Consider the following 14,894-nt stretch of genomic DNA (forward strand, 5'->3'; position numbering starts at 1 on the left):
GGATTACTTTTTTGGGGAAGTAATCAGTAATTAGTTACTGATTACTTTTTTCAAGTAACTTGACCAACACTGCTGGCCAACACCAGTAGGCGGTAGGGTAAATTTATCATATCACACTATATTATCCAATATTATATTACATTATATTATATTATAATATGTTATATTATATTATATCCCCTTTCACATTAGAGCCACAACAGGACCCACTAGAACATGGAAACAAGTAAAAGTGAAATATAAGAATATTCTACAGAATGGTAATATTTATCACTTTTAGTCTCTTGCAAAGAGACCCTGAAATAATCTGTTTGTTTGTTTATAACAGCAACCAAGAAAAGGGCAGAGCAAAAAAAGACAGGTGGTGGTCCTGCACAAAATATTGCTGCACATCACTTTTTAAAAAGAAGCTCTGAAAGGTGGAAAGCTTACCTTTGGAATATGATATTGTAAAACTGAATGCACACTGGTGAAGAGGGTGGCAGTTCATTCGTCAGGGTGATTGTTATCTGAACCTTCTCTCCATTTCTGGTCTCGCTACAGACCACAGTCTCCTAAACACGAGGGTTAGACACTGGATAAGAGGAAAATCCAGGCTTGTCAAAAGACCACAACTTTCCAAGCCACCAAGCAACGCCTTTGTCAACTCCTGTGCCATTTATAATATAACAACTACTACTTTGAAAGAATTACAGGAATTCAGTGTTTTGCAATCAATAACTCCAATCTCTCAAGAGATTAACACTAACCTGATCATTCAGGCTGACTGATTTATGGAAACCAACTTTTTTTACAATGATAACGAACAGGCAATTCCATCTGCGTGCACAAACACTTTCTTCATAACGCGCGATGTTTGGAGCATCACAGTACCTTGCTGTGCAATCTGTTCGGCAGAAAAAGCAGAGCTCCATTGAAGCTCCATGCTGAGCCAAGTGTTTCCTCGTGCTGGAAGAGGAGCGCAGATCTCAGGCGTCGCGACTCCATTTGTGGTTTGAAGTCCACATGGTACTGATACAGAACCCACTGAGGGCGGGACAGGATGCGAAAGAAGTTTGCGGTCAGCTGAATGGGATTACCAGTTACTCCTGAGGAAGTGAACACACACAGAATTTTAGTAGTAATTTTCAAACCTCAACACAGATTACAGAAAGTTACATTTGGCATCGTTTCGATTTAAAACTACTGACCGCATTTGGATTCCTTCACATGCTCCATTGCCTGCCTCATGTTAACGCCTGCATCATGAAAATCCCGGCGGCGTCCACTTCTTTCTCCAAGCTTTACCTGCTGAAATGCAGCTGAAATCTGTAGAAGAGCTAATGAAAACAAATGAAGACTGTTAACAGTCCACATGCACTAATATGAATGTAAAAAACAAAAAGGCAATAGTGTCGGTCTACAAATATATAATCTGCATTTTACATTTCTAGCAATGCACAGAAAGTGTTATCGAATCGGACTGCCTTATTTCTTTCCACAATTAGAAGAGATGGTTTCCTCTGCAGTGCAGTCCTCATCAGTTTACATTTTTAACTTTACTTATAAATGGAGTAAAGAAAGGACAAACAAAGATATTTAACAGAAGAAATGTAGCTCGACTTTTTGTTTGACTGCACCTTCTGCACTGAAGGGTCCTGGAGCACCTTTCTGCCTCCCTCTACCACCCAGGTACCCCGACTCTGGGGGAGGGGCAGCTGCTGGTGCTGGCTCTTGGGCCTGACTCTTGAAGAAAAAAACAAAACAAAAAAACAAAACAAAAGGAAGGTTGGAGAAGTGACGTCGCTTTAAGCATGGTCATTCTTTTCACGAGAAGGAACTTAACTCTGCAGACACATTTTTGACAATTACTTTTAATGTGTGCATCCAAGAATGAGATAAATATACCAGAGAGAATGTTTTCCCTTTACATTTTCCACAGCACATTAATGCTGCAAGTTCTCAGTATTTTCTGTAGTAAATAAAGAATTACGCTTGGAAAACGTTTTTCACACCTCGGCTTGTTTCTGCATTTTATGCAACAGGGTGAGACAAAATTATGTAAAATCATTTTAATCTGGAAAAATTCAGATTTAAAGTCCAACTTTAGAAATGACTGCCACTGTGTGCCGTTTCACTTTTAACAGGTGAGAAGAACAATTACGTTCTGTAAATGAAATGCTGAGCATGTTTTATGCAGTACATGTCTTTTTCAAAGAGTATGGGCAATGACAACAGTGAGTCCTGTGGATAATGGAGAGAATTCCCACTGTGACAAAAAAACAAAAAAAAATAATGCAGAAATGCAGTCCTGACACATAATTTTTCTTAGTTTCATGAGTCACTTCTATTTTATTTATACAGAATGGGTTATAGAGCAGGGCGATATGGGCAAAAATATTTATCACGATATATATTTGAAAATTTGCGATAACGATATAACTGACGATATAATTGATGCGAGACAAAATACAACTCCACAACATTACTAGCGCAAAAAGACAACCTTCCATTTATTTTCACTTAAACAAGAAGCTGGTTTTTATGTACATTAAAGCTTTATAAAAATGTAACAGTGCAAATGCAAATTCCTTTCTGAAAGTTTAACCAAAAGGCATTTCCAGTAGAAATGGGCTGACATATCCTGAGCATAACCATGTATAATATCCACTGAAGTTAAAAAGAGGTGCTTTGCAACATTAAACTGCAGTGTGCAGTACGTATTTTTTGGACCATAAGGTGCACGGGATTATAAGGCACATTAAGCGAAACAAAGCAGTCAGATAAATCAAACTTTATTAAACTCATTCTTCTTGCTTCCTCCACTTCTGTACCATTGATTCATTAATGTTGAATTCTCTGGCAGCTGCATGTTGTTGCAGTATATTAATGACTAACCTCGTATTGTGGATGGATTATATCAGTTGTTCTCCTGACTGAAGTTTGGTCCGTTTACAGCATCCTGCCATGCGATTGCATTTGTCTCTAACTATCAGGAACGTTAACTTTTATAAGTGGAAAAGTGTTAGTGTTCGTCCTCCAGCTTCACTGTGTTTATGTTATGCTAACGTAGCTGTGTCGCTAGCGATCACGTAGCACATCATTATATACCAGCTAGCCCAACTTCAGTAACCTTACAAACGTCACTGCTGTTTAGTTTTCTGTCTTCATTTATGTTGGAAGTGATAGCAGAGCTGTACGTTTGATTTTTTTCAGAAATCTCTCAGTCAGAACATGCTATATCATGCTTAGGTAACTAGCGAAACTAGCGAGCTAACTTCCGCTAGCTTCCTGCTAACTTCCAACTCCTTTAAATGTAATAAATTTTGTTTTCATGGATGCCTGGAAGTTAAACTTCATAGTTACACCTGGTAAAGCAGCAATGCTGATCGTTTTATTAAAGATGAAAGAATTTAGACAGTTTTTAACTCTCAGTGATGCTGCAGTGTTGTTTGACCTGAAGCATACAGAGTTTAGGACCCAGATTACTCCCAGATTTAAGAGCATCTTAGTCCGACAAATACGACAATAACAACGGCCGCTTGCATGTTCTGCAAAAAATGTGCTTTGTCGTGTATCTGACGGACAAACACCAAACCAGTTCCACATCACTGAAGTTGCACCATTTTTACAAACCAATTCTGGTTCATCTGATTCACTCAACAATCGGCCATGTGCGTATGAAAACAAAGGCACTGCGCATGCGCGTTTTACTCATTCTATCACGATATTTCATTTTCCTATCGTTGCCCAACATTATACCGGTATTACCGTGAACGGTATAATATGACCCAGCCCTAATGGGTTAACAGCTAATTATTTCAAGGTGTTTTATATAGTGAGGTAGATCTTGATAATACAAGCACAAAAACAAATGGAGCAACCCTGCTGGTGCGTGTTTGAGGCAAATTTCAGTATACACTCAAAAAAATAACTCTTTAAATGAACATAAAAAAATCATGGAAAGAATTTCCACGTGATTAAATTGCTTTATTTTAGCACCATGCAATTCTGTTACTCCAACTTAATCCACTCAAGTTGGACCAACTTAATTAAAGATTGATGAATCAACGTATTTACTGCATTTTGATCCAATATATTTTAATAGTGTTGATCCAACTTAAAGATTTTTGTTCAAACTCAATTCAGTAGGTTTTCTCCAACTAATTTACTAAATTTGGTCCCAGCTTAAGTTAATTGAGTTGAACCAACTCATACAAATTAAGTTATTCCAACACAAGTCTTTAATGTTAATAGAAAGCAATTTAATCACGTGGAAATTCTTTCCATGATTATTTTAAGTTAATTTAAAGAGTAATTTTTTGGAGCATTTAACAAAGTCTAGAGTCTGGTTAACATACATTTCACTATTACATCTAAAATAGTGATGGGTCGTTCGCGAACGAAATGGCTCTTAGAGCCGGTTCTTTGACGTGAACGACGCGAGCCGGCTCCTTATCGCGAGCCGTCACGTGGGTTTTTTTTTTTCTTTCTTTCTCTCAGCCTCTCTCTCGCACTTTTTTTCCGCTTCACTCTGCACGCGAGCCTTGTGCTTTACGCTGGGCAGAGGGGGGAGGGGCGGTAGTTACACTCAGTAGCACAGGAACAGAGCCAGAGAGAGAAAGAGAGGCAGGGACAACAACATTAGAAAGGTATAGTAATCATCCACAACTATTTTCGGTTGCAGATGATAAAGGATTGAGAAAGTTTATTCATGCAGGTCCATATGACAGAGAATATGCATGTTCTTTTACTTTTCATATTATAATTTATATTTAATTGTGTTGTGGTTTGCAGTGTTTTGTGTTCTTTTCACTTTAAATTTGTGAAAGGAAAAAGCTGAAAATTTAAATAGTTAAAAGTTGAAATGTGAATAGTTTATTTTTGTATTATATGATTTATTTATTACATTTTATGTGGAGTGAATAAATAAAAGTATATTTACGGTGGCCCCTAGAGACAAAGCACATACAAACTTCAAATCACGTACGAACTCTGAAGCATGTACAAACTCCAAAACACGTAAAAACACGTACAAACTCCAAAACACGTAAAAACTCCAAAACACGTAAAAACACGTACAAACTCCGAAGCACGTAAAAACTCAGAAGCATATAAAAACTCAGAAGCACATAAAAACTCAAAACACGTACAAAAGACAACAGAAGTGCTCCAGGATGCTGGGCGCAGTGTTGAGCCTTTGTTATCTTGTGGCTACACAAGCCAGCAAGTACCAACGACCGGATTTGGTGTGTGGTAATAACAGGTAAATGAACTTTTTTTTAAATTATTTGAATATATATATGAGTGCCTGTGTATAAATACACAAACAATACACACATGCTTTCAATTGTGTAATTTAAGTGATCTAGTAGCTCTGCTTTGGAAGTTCAGTTCATGCTAGAAATGTGTTTTGGAGTTTGTACGTGTTTTGTCTCTAGGGGCCACCGCATATATTTATATATAAACATATATAAATAAAACCACTTTTTACGTTAGTAATTCCTTTTGTGCATAATTTTATATTATTGTTAATAATAAATTAATTAAAGCAACAAAACAACCTGAAGAGCCGGTTCGGAGCCGAAAGAGCCGGCTCTTTTTAGTGAGCCGAACCGAAAGAGCCGGATCTCTAAAAAGAGCCGGAAATCCCATCACTAATATAAAAGGTAAATTAAAATTTGTCATACACATCTTTTTGTTTTCTCCAATTTATTGTATTTATAGCAAATTTCACATAACATGTGAAGAATACATCGAATGCAAGTTATATCACAGAAAAAAAAGTAGTGGAGATGGTGGAAACTTAACCTGTTCAAACCATTTTTTAACCACAATGAACGGCTGAATCAAGTGATTTTGAAGGTCAAAGAGATGCACTTTCAAAAAAAAACAAATATCACCAATTTTGTGTATCTCAAAATGAATAAGAAAATGCATTGTATCATCTGTCTGCAGTTCTTTCTGGTACATGTTCCAGATACATGGTGTAGCTGTTGTATTGGCAACATTTCTCAACGAGAAAGAAGAGTTTTGAGAACCTGTACTTTGTTGGATAGTTTGTGTGCATCCAACTCCATAAGAATCTTCTGCAGAACCTCAAAGGTGTACCTGAGTTCAGGAGGGTAGCTCAGGTTTAGTGAGTAGACCAGACCAAGCAACATTGCCACTGCAAAAGCTACACTGCCCAACTCACCCATCACTTCCACCCCCTCTAGAACAATCATAACATCCTGAGGGTCATCGCCAGGCTCCGCACCCTCTGATCGAATGACACAGATTCCAAAGACTGTCTCTGCTATGGCAGTGGCGATGCTTTTATCAACGTCCTGTGACAATTTAAAAAAAAAAAAGAGAGAGAGAGATAATTAATGTAAAATACCTAAAAGCTTTATTCATTCAAACTTTATAATAATGTAAATATAATCAAAAATGACTGCCTGATATTTTTTCTGACTCAAGACAATCTAATTCAATACCTCAACAAAGTCCCGTCTTTTAAGATATTGAGTTAGGGGTGGCTGTGGCTTAGGAGGTAGAGCAAGTTGTGTACTGGATTAATCCTTGGGTTCTCCAGTCTGAATACCAGAACTAACCATGGGTAAGTTTAAGTTACTAAACCCTAAGTTGCTCCTGATACATTCATCAAAGTGTGAATGCTACATAGAAATACTTGTATGAATGTGTGCGTGAAGGGGTGAATCATTATATGATATTAGTTCTGTGATGATATTATTTTATGAGGTTAGTATAAAACACTCAAGAATGGTGCGTGCAGTATCTAGTGAGAAAAATAAAGCCCTTACTTTTCCTATTTTTAAAAGGTAATTTTTAAAGCCACAAACTTCTTGCATGTAGCTTTTTATATGTAGTTTGAGCCTATCTTTGATCATCTCCTTAGATAAGGATAACTGCAAATTAACATACAGTGGGGCAAAAAAGTATTTAGTCAGCCACCGATTGTGCAAGTTCCCCCACTTAAAATGATGACAGAGGTCAGTAATTTGCACCAGAGGTACACTTCAACTGTGAGAGACAGAATGTGAAAAAAAATCCATGAATTCACATGGTAGGATTTGTAAAGAATTTATTCGTAAATTAGGGTGGAAAATAAGTATTTGGTCACCTCAAACATGGAAAATCTCTGGCTCTCACAGACCTGTAACGTCTTCTGTAAGACGCTTTTCTGTCCCCCACTCGTTACTTGTATGAATGGCACCTGTTTGAACTCATCATCTGTATAAAAGACACCTGCCCACAGCCTCAAACAGTCAGACTCCAAACTCCGCCATGGCCAAGACCAAAGAACTTTCGAAGGACACCAGGAAAAGTATTGTAGACCTGCACCAGACTGGGAAGAGTGAATCTACAATAGGCAAGCAGCTTGGTGTGAAAAAATCAACTGTGGGAGCAATCATCAGAAAATGGAAGACATACAAGACCACTGATAATCTCCCACAATCTGGGGCTCCACGCAAGATCTCATCCCGTGGGGTCAAAATGATCATGAGAACGGTGAGCAAAGATCCCAGAACCACACGGGGGGACCTGGTGAATGACCTGCAGAGAGCTGGGACCAAAGTAACAAAGGTCACCATCAGTAACACACTACAACGGCAGGGAATCAAATCCCGCAGTGCCAGACGTGTTCCGCTGCTGAAGCCAGTGCATGTCCAGGCCCGTCTGAAGTTTGCCAGAGAGCACATGGATGATACAGCAGAGGATTGGGAGAATGTCATGTGGTCAGATGAAACCAAAGTAGAACTTTTTGGTATAAACTCAACTCGTCGTGTTTGGAGGACGAAGAATACTGAGTTGCATCCCAAGAACACCATACCTACTGTGAAGCATGGGGGTGGAAACATCATGCTATGGGGCTGTTTTTCTGCCAAGGGGACAGGACGACTGATCCGTGTTAAGGACAGAATGAATGGGGCCATGTATCGTGAGATTTTGAGCCAAAACCTCCTTCCATCAGTGAGAACTTTGAAGATGAAACGAGGCTGGGTCTTCCAACATGACAATGATCCAAAACACACCGCCCGGGCAACAAAGGAGTGGCTCCGTAAGAAGCATTTGAAAGTCCTGGAGTGGCCTAGCCAGTCTCCAGACCTCAACCCCATAGAAAATCTGTGGCGGGAGTTGAAAGTCCGTGTTGCTTGGCGACAGCCCCAAAACATCACTGCTCTCGAGAAGATCTGCATGGAGGAATGGGCCAAAATACCAGCTACTGTGTGTGCAAACCTGGTAAAGACCTATAGTAAACGTTTGACCTCTGTTATTGCCAACAAAGGTTATGTTACAAAGTATTGAGTTGTAATTTTGTTATTGACCAAATACTTATTTTCCACCCTGATTTATGAATAAATTCTTTACAAATCCTACCATGTGAATTCATGGATTTTTTTTTTTTCATATTCTGTCTCTCACAGTTGAAGTGTACCTCTGGTGCAAATTACTGACCTCTGTCATCATTTTAGGTGGGGGAACTTGCACAATCGGTGGCTGACTAAATACTTTTTTGCCCCACTGTACCAGGTAATCCTTCACCAGCTTCTCTGGATCTTCATTCAGGTACACGCAAAGACCTTTGAGGATGCATTCTCTTCTGACTTCAACAGCAGCAGTCTTAATACACAGAGGGAAAATACATAAATTACACAAATATACTCTATCTCACTCTCCACACATAGATATACACACACATATATATATATATATATATATATATATATATATATATATATGTATATGTGTGTGTATATATATATATATATATATATATATATATATATATATATATATATATATATATATATATATATATATATTAGGGGTGCAACGATACACAAAATTCACGGTTCGGTTCGATACTTTGGTGTCACGGTTCGATATTTTTTCGATACAAAAAAAATGTTCATGCCTTTTTAATTTGTCATTTATTAAAATTATAAATATATATTTGGCAAAAAAGTACAGTTTTTAAATTTAACCCTAACCCTTGTACGTGTTTTTTATTTTGACAGCGAATGTGCTCCACTTATGTGCACCCCTGGTTATTTAGCACAGCTTAACTTTCTGTCTCGCTAGCTTGCCCTGCGCTCTTCCTTCTGATGATGCTGTCTGTGTTGAGCGCTCAGTGGATCTGCGCTGGACAGTGCAGCCTAGGCGGAGTAGTTGAACGCAGATTCACTGAGCGCTCAACACAGACAGCATCGTCAGAAGGAAAGTTGATAAAAAAAATTACAAATTTTGTATTCTTTTTTTTTCTCCCCTTTGGTTTTCTTTCTTTCTCTCCCCTCTTTCTTTCATTCTTTCCCCCTGTCCTATCCCACAGTCATGTCTGTCCCGTTTGCAACTGAAAATAAAATAAATTCATAATTATAATAAAGGTCAATCAAATGGACCAATATGATGATCCACTTGGTAAAATAAATCCGCTTGGCATCTTTCTTGGCCTCAAGACAACAATTCTGATGGCTATAGATCCAAACGGGACAACAAAAAAAATAAATAAATAAATAAATTTTTTAAATTGTATTGTTCGATACATATGCGTACCGAACCGAAAGCACTGTATCGAACGGTTCGATATCGATACGAATATCGTTGCACCCCTAATATATATATAACACACACATATCTAGCAGTGGGGTTAAAGAACATTTTGTGAGAAATTTAGAGGCTATTGTTCTGCAATCTTTACCCCTTTGGAATAGAATAGTCTTTATGCATTTTAGACAAATCTGTCATTGTAATATTATTTATTACTTTGTCTATGAGTTTAATCATGCCATACCATCCCCAATTCAAGAAAGTCTCAAAACTACATGTCACTTACAAATAAACATATTAAATTTTTAATCTGGGAAAATTTGATAATTTTTAAGAAAAATATTAGCTCATCTTGAATTTGATGAACTGGCCTGCCAGCTCTCCAGACCTCTGACCACCCCCATAACATTTGAATGACATTACATTCTTCTCCCAAACGTCGAGCAACAGAGGCCTATACTATGAAGCGAGTTCAACATACCCAGGGTATCTTTCCCTTATCTGGATTAACACTGGTGATCAGGATATGCACTCACACAAAGTTGGTTATGAACTCGTTAACTTAACCTAGGATTTCCCCGGCTTGTTTCCATAAAAAGGGTGGTGTTAGCTAGGGCTGGGCGATATATCGAGTTCTTTAAAAATATCGATATATTTTCATACGAGATATAAGATGTGACAATATCGTTTATATCGATAAAGTCTATGTTACGTTATAATTATACTTGTGGAGCCGCAGGTTTGCCTCTCTTTCGTCCACTTTTGTCTCTACGCAACGTTACTCGGCCTCGCCTCTCCTTCACTGAACCCAACTCCCCCTCCCCCATAGCTTCACCTGCAGGCAATGACAAGATGAAAGCGGAAAATCTCCGTTAGCGAGTTACCGCGGATTGCCCCGTGCGTGGGGCTGGACGGCGTCAACGTGTTAGCGAGCTAACCGCGCTAACGACATGCATGGCCTAAAATCCTTTCATTTTCTCAAAAATCGACAGTGCGCCGCCTTATGTATGAATTCTGGTTGTGCTTACTGACCGCGAACCGATTTTATGTGGTACACAGCGCTCAGCAATCTGTCAAAAATGTTTTAATATGACTTTGCTAAGCTACGGAGCTGCACCGCTTGATGGATTGTCGGAGGATTACGGCTACCGGGGAGGAGCCTCGTGGAGTGATATGTACTGTGCTTCAACGTAATATTACCGTACTGTGTGTGTATAAGGACCACAAATGGCACCTGTTCAGAGACGTGGTGCAGCTGTGAAATCTGTCTCTTTGTTATTACGCTCAGCGTCTATTAGTTTACATTTTGACTGCACAATTGTGAGCTTTTTGTTATGCACAAAAACAACATTGTTTTCTTTTATTTATGGACCATGATTATTTAATAAATGCTGATAATTTATTTTAGAGTAATTTCTTCATGTACATCTACGCTGTATGTAAATAAAAGTGCCCGTGTGACATCTGGGACACAGTGTGACTAAGAACTCTCTTTTTGTTCTTAACTTATGGCTTTAAAAAAATATCGAGATATATATCCTTTATCGCCATCCAGCTAAAAAATATCGAGATATGAATTTTGGGTCATATCGCCCAGCTCTAGTGTTAGCAATATCTAACCAATCTAAAGGAGCGTTTCACGGGTCATATGACTCTTCTTCCATGAAATAATCCCTACAAGTGTACTCTAGGGACATTATCAGATAGGGATTAACAATCTATAAAGAAGACTAAAATATAACAGTAAAAAACACCCATGCTGTTTAGGGACTAGTGATGAATGGTGCAGCAAATGTTGAATCTGATGTTTTAATAAACAGAGCAGTAAAATAAACATTGTAGTTCCAGTAAATTATTTGCTTAAAGTGCTGTTGTTTATTTGTAAGGTGATATCAGAACATTAGGGTCTGACAATTTAATCTGGGCTCACTTGAACACTAAAGGTTACCATCACGCAGCCTGATAAAGGAAACATGGAAATCACATTAGCTTGTCTCCATATCAAAGTGAAATCAATGTCACTGAACAGATATTTAAGGTGAATTACAAATTTAACTGGTTAGTTCAGCTGCAGTTTAAGGAGAATAAAAATGACTCAGCAGCAGATTAGAATCAAGTACAAAAACATTTACAAATGTTTCTAACTCACCAAATTTCTATGTTTATTTGTAAGTAAAAGATGGTTTTGAAATGCAAATCACTGCATTTTGGTTTTAGTTACACTTTACACAATATCCAAACTTTCTTCAATTGGGCTTGTATAAATATATCTTGTCATACCTGGGTTGCAGGTGCCATGATGGTCTTAATGTTTCTCCCTTGCACTCCACCCTTCTTGGCATATATCTTCATAAAATTTGCCGAATAACTATCCAGCTGGGAGAAGAACTTAGACTGCAAATGGATTGTTGTAATCCTCTTGAATTCTGCACTCACCTGCAAAAGGCAGAATAATAATCCAACAGACAAAACTAATAATAAGAATACATTTATAACTGAGATTTACACAGCACCTTTAAAAAAAAACCCAGGATACTTAACAAAGGCAAATACAACCACAAATAATTAACAGAGGATTGTGTTGTCATTATTCAGTCCACTTAAAAGTGAGTCAAGTCTGTTCAATACATGTGAATGCATAATCCATTAATTTCTTGTATATTAGGTTCCTGCATTCATATTTGTAGCTGAGCTAACACAGGCTGCTTTAGCTGATCTTCAGTAAATCCCATGTGGTCACAAGTTACTTTTATATAATAATCCAATGGAAGCAAAATATTGCTGTTGTTTTAAACCCATTCAATTACCTCATACACATGGAAGAGAGCTGGCCACCTCATTTTGAAATCAGCAATCATCGGTGCTTCACGTACTACCTCTTGCCTTCTGAGAGCAAAGGTCTTCTCCATCATTGCAGCCACCCTGTGGTCATTGTTTTTTTTCTTAACTTCTGACAGGAGGTCCACTCTGATTTCTTCCAGTGTCTCTGCAGTTTCACCAGCTGGATAAGTGGGGCAGTAATTCACTTCAGCTTTTTTTGGCTTCTTCACGCCATACGCAGGAGTACATTTGCCATCAGGTTTATGTTTTAAGGAATTCACAGTAACTTCAGGGCAACCAAGCCGTCTAAGCTTAGTTCGGTAGTTAGCAAGTTTATACTTCAAGCTTGTTTTCCATCCGCCATATCCAGTGACTGAACCAGGCTCTTTCAAACATGGATGGGTTGTTACAAGAGCTTCTGCGACCTCATCAAACTCCCTGTCAGAGAGGTAGACCTTGTACTGAACAATTGTTTCAGCTAAACCATCAAGAATGGCAGACTTAATTTTATGATCAGGATTCAACAAAGCTCCAGTTTCTTTGAAAGTAGCATTGGCCCTGTCCAGCTGTAGTTGAGTATCATAAGAGAACCGGGGAATGGGGAAGACATCGGGCCATGCAGTGGCTCTTGAGGAAGTAGATTCAGGAGAAGACAATATATCTGTATCAAATGAGTTCCCAGGAGATGAAATGGATGAGGAGTCATCTAGAGTGCGGGAAGTGGCAGCAGGTGAGTAAAGAGGGATCAGTGGCTCACCAGGCTCGACAGGTGCAACTGAGCTAAAGATGATCTTGATGGTACTTTTGTCCTGGATGTCCGACATTGACTCCAAGTTGGTGAATTCATTCCCAAATTCTGCATCCATGAACTGAAGTCTGAAGTCCCCATTAACTCCACACTGTCCCTTTATCTGCTGAACTAGCTCACTGACAGACTCTGGCATCCCATTTGGAAGGATCAATCTCCGGGAATCATTTTTGGAGAAAATGATTCTATGTTTCACCATTGCAGCCATTTCACAACAGCCTAAAAGAGGAAATTAAGACAACGTTAACCGTTTCAACAAGGGTAAATCTGATTTCAACAAAGCAATTCGATAAAGGTGTGGCAGGCTATGTCCATTAAAACTGATATAAATAAAATAATGCCACATTAATTGTCAATACATTTTAGATTTATTAGACTGCCTGTCATAAAAATGAGTTAATTCCTGTAATTGGGACTCTTTCCTTTTCAGTGAGTTCAACATTTTACCATGTTGAACAGGGATGAAGAATTTCAAAATGAATTATTCACATTTTTATAATCAAATTTAAACTGGAATTCTCTCAGGAGTAAAATTAATAAAGCATAACATTCTCTTCAGAAATTAAAATAAATAATTGTTACTTGGCATCTTAATAATAATTTGCTTTACCATTTATTTCTAGTTCTAGTTCTGTAAGATAATATATTGAAAATTAAATGCATAACAACATTAATTGTACTATAGCAATAAAAATATTTAGATTATAGAGCTTATACAGATTATACAGCTATGGCCTACACCGAGTATTGGCTGATGATTTAATAACTATGTTAAGCACGTGTGTGTGTGTGTGTGTGTGTGTGTGTGTGTGTGTGTGTGTGTGTGTGTGTGTGTGTGTCTTGGGCATCATTTTTGTTAATTCATTTCATCTTTGTTTTCAAATCACCCCGGAGCATTTAGTCTGCATAGTGTTTTTATTTTATTTTAACGTTCTGATTTCCTACCCTCCTCATCCTCAGTGGTGGGGTACTTCTAAAGCGTGCTGCGGCATGTCTGGTGGAAGCTTCATCTTCAATAGATGCGATCAGCTCCAGCAGCTGTGCGGAGCCAGAGTGCAGCACAGTCGTGCCTGTATTCCCAGGGTGACATTCCCATCCTGCTCATTTTTTGGGCTCACAGCATTAGATCTGTATTAATTCAACCCATTTTTTTTTCTTTTAAAGGAATCAGAAAGCAGCTTATTAACTAATGGACCAACTAACTTGGGTTTTTTTTCTGCCATTATAGAAATATATATTTTAACTTTACATTATATTTCAGTTTTAGTTTCAAGATGATCATGTAAACTGCAAACATGAAGTTTGAATAAATCCTTGTGGGCATTTGTGTGAGTGGGTTTAAAAGTCTTATAAAGAAATATGATGACAACCTTGTTTATTTGAACTGCCATCTCAGTAACATATAATACATATAATGAAACTCAAATCCTAGAGTGGTCATTTATAGCAGCAAAAATATGAATCAACCAGAACTGGCGCTGCCTTCTTTACTGAAGCTAATTAACTGTTAATGTTTAAATCCTGCACCACTCACTGAGAAAAACAGAATAAAGTGGTCCCCATCCGGGGGTTCTCCTGCCTCTCGACAGCAGGTACATTGTCCTAGAGCCCTGCGACCTTGGATTAGATAAATGAAAGGCAACAGATGGGAAATGTTCTCAGCAGTGCTGCAGCTTTGAATGCAGATACCTGTTCCTCATGTTAGCAGAGCACCTTAAATATGAACAAACTG

General features: G+C 38.1%; 2 protein-coding genes across 2 annotated transcripts; both read right to left on the reverse strand.

Annotated features, from left to right (window-relative positions):
- Positions 1-428: 428 nt before the first annotated feature.
- LOC146700801 (piwi-like protein 1) lies at positions 429-2,012 on the reverse strand. Its single transcript, XM_085471317.1, has 5 exons — positions 1,995-2,012; positions 1,620-1,725; positions 1,191-1,319; positions 874-1,088; positions 429-554 (listed from the first exon to the last, which is right to left on the reverse strand). Exons 1-5 carry the CDS (start codon positions 2,010-2,012, stop codon positions 429-431), a joined length of 594 nt encoding a protein of 197 aa, XP_085327443.1.
- A 3,889-nt stretch (positions 2,013-5,901) lies between these two features.
- Positions 5,902-12,499, reverse strand: LOC146700802 (uncharacterized). The gene is made up of 4 exons (XM_085471430.1): positions 12,342-12,499; positions 11,815-11,970; positions 8,515-8,607; positions 5,902-6,308 (listed from the first exon to the last, which is right to left on the reverse strand). Exons 1-4 carry the CDS (start codon positions 12,444-12,446, stop codon positions 5,994-5,996), a joined length of 669 nt encoding a protein of 222 aa, XP_085327556.1. The 5' UTR covers positions 12,447-12,499; the 3' UTR covers positions 5,902-5,993.
- Positions 12,500-14,894: the final 2,395 nt, after the last annotated feature.

This window comes from Copadichromis virginalis, linkage group LG10 (genome assembly GCF_057382275.1).
Source record: "Copadichromis virginalis isolate Kocher_CV1m ecotype Utaka linkage group LG10, C_Virginalis_male_GT1.1, whole genome shotgun sequence".
Classification (NCBI taxonomy): Eukaryota; Metazoa; Chordata; class Actinopteri; order Cichliformes; family Cichlidae; genus Copadichromis; species Copadichromis virginalis.